We start from the raw sequence: 6,052 nt of genomic DNA on the forward strand, positions 1-6,052 counted from the left end.
GACTTCCCCATCAGACTTCCTCTTTGGAGACTTCAGCTCCCACCACTAGGTTTCCCCTTCTCTAGGGACCCAGGAGAGGGAGGCTGGGAAATCGGAGTGGGTCCACATGAGCAAGTTGTGAAGATGAGGCCTCTGTAGCCCGATGGACAAAGACTGAGAAGGGACAGCCCACAGAATACTGAAGGAGTGAGAGGAGGGCGAGTTCTCCTTGACTTCCCCAGCATTGGGTGCCCTATAGTAGAAGGAGGACCCTCATTTAAGATCGGAGGATCTTGGTTCTCTTTGGTGTTGCCCATTTGAACTTGGTTCAGTAACTCATCCACTGTGAGCCTCCATTTATATCTCCTGTAAATCAGGGATGGTGATCAGTCAGCAAGCACTTATGAGGTTTTTATGAGGGGATGAGGGTGGGGGGAGATCCAGAGAACAAGACCATCTCTAGCCCTAATTCCATTTTCATCCTCCTGGTCCCTCCTAAGATTTCGCACCGGCCTCGGGAGAACGTATTCCGCTGTGGGGTCCTCTATGAGGACTCACTCTCCTCCCCCTTTCACAACCGTCTGGAACTTCAGGAGAACGTGGAGATTTATATCAAGGAGGATTATGAGCATATCAACATCCCTGTGCCCCAGTTTGGGGGCGGCGACCCAGCCGACATCATCCATGACTTCCAGCGGGTAAGGGTTTGGTGGGGCTGCTCCCAATGACTTTGCCAGGGAGGCCGAGATATTTGTTTGTAGGAAGGTGACCCTGTTGGCCAGTCTGTGACGTCATTCAAAGCCCAGTCCTTCTCATTCTTACAGCCGCATCAAAAGGATGGCTGTCAGGAAAGGAATTCTGTATGAGATGGGATCCGTATCAGATGAAGTCACTGACTCAGCAATGCCTCATTGTGGTTGCAGTGTTCCACCAGCTTCAGAAGTCTCTTCCACAAAGAGGATTAATAATGTTCCTGTAGCTTTAAGAAGCAATGGAATCTTCCCATTACGCTTCAGCTATTGGAGCTGGGGTCCCTACATATGTCTGTAGAGAGTCTATTGTTATGCCATATTTTCTCTCTAAAAAAATATTATATATTAGGGTCTGCATGGCCATTAGTGGCTGTATTAACTTCTGAGTCTGTTTGCTTGTCTAGAAAATGAGACTATTGGCCTGGGCGGTCTTTTCCAGATAGAGATCTATATTCTGTTGTCCTAAGTAATTTTTCTAGGCCTCAGTTTCCTAATTTGTAAAATGAGAATGGCTGAACTCAGGGGTCTCTGGGATCCCTTCCAGCTCTGTCATTCTATGACCAATATATATTTCAATTATGCTAATAAGAGATGACCTTTTTTTCTTCAAAAAATTTACAATTTTTAAATTATAAACTAGAAAGTAATTTGCGAATGTGAATGTTTTCATACACAAAACAGTAAAAGAAAAGTGTTGTGTATGAAATTACGAATTTGCCCTCTCTGGCCTATTTCTTCCCAAAGTATATTGAATTTAATGTGGTTGCACCAACATTGTTCTGGCTGTCTGTGGTCTCTTGAGCTACCTCTTACTTCCTTTTGTGTATTTTTAAATGCTTCCTCGGTAAGAGCTGACATTTGTAGCGAGGCCGGCAGGTTTCCAAAGCACCTCAGAGACATGATCTCATGTGAGTTGCTGTGAGAGGGCTGCTATGTGGTCATGGAATTGCACAGAGACTTAGGAAGGACTGGAGATTTGGATATCTGGGTAGTGAGCCATTGGGAGGTTCAGAGAATTTCAAGATCTTAGAGCTAGAGCTAGGAGAGACATCAAAAGTCCTCTGGCCTCACTCCCTTGTTTTACATGTGAGGAAACTGAGAACCAGAGAGCTTCATGGGATCTTCATGGGAACAGACTTGAGTGGCCATCTAGCCCAGCCCACTTTGCAGATGAGGAAACTGAGGCCCATTGAGGTCAAAGGACTTGCCCAAGATTACGGGAGCAGGGAGCATGGGGGTTGGTTTGATCCCACGCTCTATGTACTGTGCCACCTGGGTCCTAGCTCTTAAACTGAGTATTCTTAGGCAGAAGCCAGGTGAGGGTGAGGAGGAATCCTTCTTATCACCTCCATTCATCAACTGTTTTTGACATGTGGTGAACTTGAAGGAGCTGGAGAGGGTTGGCAGTAGCCCAGACCCTCCTGGAGTGGGTAGGCCCTGACATCTAGGCTGGAGTGGGAGATGGGCTGAGGGGACAGGCCCCTCACCAGTGGCTGCTTCTCTCCTGGTTCCAGGGCTTGACTGCCTACCATGACATTGCTTTGGACAAGTGTTACGTCATTGAGCTCAACACCACCATCGTGATGCCCCCAAGGAACCTACTGGAGCTGCTGGTGAATGTGAAGGTAGGTACAGGCCTCTTCCCTGCCCCTCCCAGCTGCCAGGGCTAATGCTAGAATGTGGATCTGAGTTTTGTCACCATCCCTGAGGGGCCTCAGTCTCCTTTGTTAAAACAAACTCTTACTTGGCAGTTCAGGCCATCTACACTGGCACCAGTCTGACCCTGCAGACCTGTCACCTCCCTCCATACATGCCACACTCCAGCCAGACCCACCTACTGGCTGCCCTGTGCCCAGTATTGTATCTGCAGCCTTTTACCCTTGGCTCAGGCTGTGCCCTGTGACCAGAAGGTCTTCCCACTTCTGCCTTATGGACTCCCTACCCCAATGTCACCTTTTGCATGAAGCTACTTTTAATCTTCCCTGTAGCTTGTACATTTCCCTTCCTATTCCACCCAAAACTTTGGAGATAATTTTGTATTGACTTGGCCAGGTTCTCAGAGTTTCCCTCATAGAACATTAGCTTCTGGAGGGCAGGGAATCTTTGTTTTTGGCACATAAACAGGATTTGAAATATTGTTTATTGAGCTCCATGGCCCCTTTGGGAGCCTAGCTTGGTGACTGACGCTTGTGCATGGCCCCATTATTTCAGAAGGGGACCTACCTGCCCCAGACGTACATCATCCAGGAGGAGATGATTGTCACTGAACACGTCAGCGACATGCAACAGCTGGGCTCGTTTATCTACCGCCTGTGCAGTGGCAAAGAGACCTACAGACTGCGGCGCCGTACCACAAGGAGACGTAAGAGAGAGCACCAGCCCCATCTCTGAGAGCTGGCCCAGGCTTCAGGCTTTCTCCCTAACCTCAGCATCCACCATCATGGGGGAAGACCCCTGCTTCAAGTGGGGCATTAGGTTACCTTCCTTAATATATGAGCAAACACAAAGAGCCTGGACTCTGCCTTCCCCAGGGCTGAGTGGGTCATAGTCTCACACATCTAAGATACTTTACAGGGCATGGAGTCCAACCCCTCATTTTACAGAGGGAGAAACTGAGGTTCAGAGGGGGAAGTATGCTTCAAGGTAAAACAAAGAGCACCAGAGCTAGGCTTCACACGCTGATTCTAGACCATTCCATCTACTGTCCCCAACTACCTTCCACATAGGAGGTGGTAGGATAAACCAGAAGGGATAGAGAGTTGTGTAGATTCATGTGATTCATGTCTCCTCCATCTTGCTCTTTGGGTTTAGCTTCAGGGTTCTGGCCAAGGATCCCACCTCCCTCCATGGCCGGGGGCCAGGCAGGGCAAGATGTCCACCTTTATGCCATCCCTTCCTGGTCAGGAAGATTTCCCAACACTTTGAACTTTTCTTAATTTGGTTCTCTGCTGTGAAAAAGCATGCAGCCTCTCCTTTCTAGTTCTTGGGGTTGGGACAATATGTGACCAAGTTCCAGGGCCCCAGATTGGTTGACCCAGCCCTTGTCTATCACCACTGACCTTTAGCCTCCATCTTCTTTGGCATTGACAGACCAAGGGCACTGAAGTCTACCAGCCATGCCCATTTTGGCTCATTTTGCTAAACTTCTCTCCCTGTGGCTCATTGGCCTTTCTCTGTGTGTGCTCTTTCCAGGCATCAACAAGCGCGACACTGGAAATTGCCACTCTATCCGACACTTTGAGAACACGTTTGTGGTGGAGACCGTGATCTGCGAGCAGTAGTGGAACTCTCTCTTCTGGCCTGTCCCTTTCCTTCCCCACTGCTGGCCTCCACACCTTCCCCTCCCTGCTGCTGGCCTCCTTCCCTTCCTCTCCCTTCCTCCTTCCCTCCCTCCCTAGGCTTGCTTTGTTTCTCCCTGGGAAAGCCTTCCTTTAGACTTTGGCCTGCTCCAAATGTTTTTTTGCCTCTCCTGCCTGTGCTGTACTCCTGGGATCCCTCTCTATCTCCCCTGTATCTCTTAGCAGCGCCTGACAGACGCTTTGGGGCTGGGGGGGGGGTCAATCTTGATATTGGGATTACATTTATTCGGTGACTTGGAAACAAAAGTTCAGTGGGACCCGTGCTTTGGGTTTCAGTGGTTGGAGATGAGGAGGGGTCGTGGGATGAACAATCTAGACCTAGGAGGTCATTGTCAAGCTCAAGTGAGAAGTCATTGAATCCAACCTTCTCCTTTGACAATTGGAGAAACTGAGGCTAGAGAAGGCTGGCCCAGGGCAACACAGCTGAGCTGGAATTTGAACTCAGGTCTTCTGAAGCCAATGTGTTTCCTATGGCCCCGAAGGGCCTTCTTTGTAGGTTACTGCTCTCTTCCTGGGTGTGTAGGAAGGTCTTAACCTGGGGTTCCTCCATCTTGAGAGTAAAGTGAGGGGTAGAGGATGGAGAATGGGGGCAGGGCTGGATAAAGAGCACAAGGTTAGGCTGATGCCCCAGCACATTTCTGCCCAGTGCCCTACGGGTGGAGAGGGAGGGAGGGAGGGCTGGTTGATTGTTCTCAGGGAAGGAGGAGTATGGAGAGCCAGGCGAGTACAATCTGTTCATGTAGCAGAACCAAAAAAAAAATGTGAGTGGGACCAGTCACCCAAGGCCAAAGTCACTTGTGCTGCTGACCACAGTAGGGGCAGATAAGCAGAGTGTCCTTGGACTCCCAGGCTGGGTAGAGCATGGCAGGGTCGTTGCTCTTCTAAGCACATGGGGTGGGTGGGGCATCACTGGGATTAGGGAGCCAGTGGGGTACACACTCTGGAGCCCACCTGAGTGAGAACTTCTTCTGAACCCACATCGGAAGAGGGAGCCAGGGTCGGAATCAGCCATTCATCCTCTTACTTAAGGTGAGGGCCTAATCCTAGGATTTAGATGGTCTGGTCCAGTTCCTTCTTTTACAAAGTGGATAAAGGGAGCTTTGACCCCAGGCCCTCGGGCCCCACGTCCAAAAGCTCCCAGGCCCTTGGGCCCCACATCCAAAGTACTGAACCTTGCTTCATGTGTGACCGGATACTACTTGGAGTTAGGTTGGAGTTATTCGGTTCTCCAGAATTAGAGTTGGTGTTTAAAAGGGGAGGGGTAAAGGTGGGGTGAGGGGTGGGGGGACAGGATCCAGTCCAGGTTTGAATTTGAAAAGGCCATTTGTACCCAGCCTCCTCTTTGCTCTTAGGAATTCTCCTTTCCCTCCTTCCTCCTCTTTCCTCCCTCTAACCTTCCTTTTCCTTCCACTCCCCTCCCCCAGCCCCTGGCCTTGGGGTTGGGGCACATATAAAATGTGTCCTTGTCCTTGACTTTGCATGATTTCCCCAATCATTTAATATGCTAACAATGTGCAGCCTGAAACTTTAATTAACAAAAGGACCTTGGTTGTTCCCTCTGCATTAACTGAAGGGTCCAGCCCTTGGCTGCCTGGCAGCTCCCCTCCTGGGATGGGACTCCAGTCGCTTTGTATATTTCATCTGTTAGATTCCTGTTTTGGGAAATGCCCATAAAAGAATAAAATCTTTGACCTCTGACTTGTGGTGTGTGGTATAGGGAGATGGGGCTGATGGGGGGGGGGGGGGGGTTCTTTCCCATCTCAGTGTCCAAGCCCCATAAATGTGCTTTCCTATGGGCCAGGCAAGGGAAGGAGGGAAAGGGATAGGACGACTTGAGGCCTTGTCCCAGAGAAAATGATCATGGAGGTCTTACTTCCCCCTACCCATGGATGAGAGAGAAAGGTGGATGGGGCCCTAGCCTGGGATCACAGCTGTAGAGCTGGGAAGGATCTGAGAGGTCAT

The 6,052-nt window shown here is 49.9% G+C and overlaps 1 protein-coding gene across 2 annotated transcripts in view; it reads left to right on the top strand.

The window, feature by feature from the left end:
- The window catches only part of ITM2C (integral membrane protein 2C), a 29,817-nt gene extending 24,029 nt beyond the window's left edge, over positions 1-5,788 (top strand). For both annotated transcript variants that reach the window (XM_072640515.1, XM_072640514.1), the window contains exons 3-6: positions 480-677; positions 2,246-2,356; positions 2,943-3,093; positions 3,924-5,788. In XM_072640515.1, the coding sequence (XP_072496616.1) occupies positions 480-677; positions 2,246-2,356; positions 2,943-3,093; positions 3,924-4,012 (549 nt within the window). In that variant the 3' untranslated portion in view covers positions 4,013-5,788. The remainder of the gene's footprint in view (positions 1-479; positions 678-2,245; positions 2,357-2,942; positions 3,094-3,923) is intronic.
- The last annotated feature ends 264 nt before the right edge of the window (positions 5,789-6,052 follow it).

This window comes from Notamacropus eugenii, chromosome 2 (assembly GCF_028372415.1).
Source record: "Notamacropus eugenii isolate mMacEug1 chromosome 2, mMacEug1.pri_v2, whole genome shotgun sequence".
NCBI lineage: Eukaryota > Metazoa > Chordata > Mammalia > Diprotodontia > Macropodidae > Notamacropus > Notamacropus eugenii.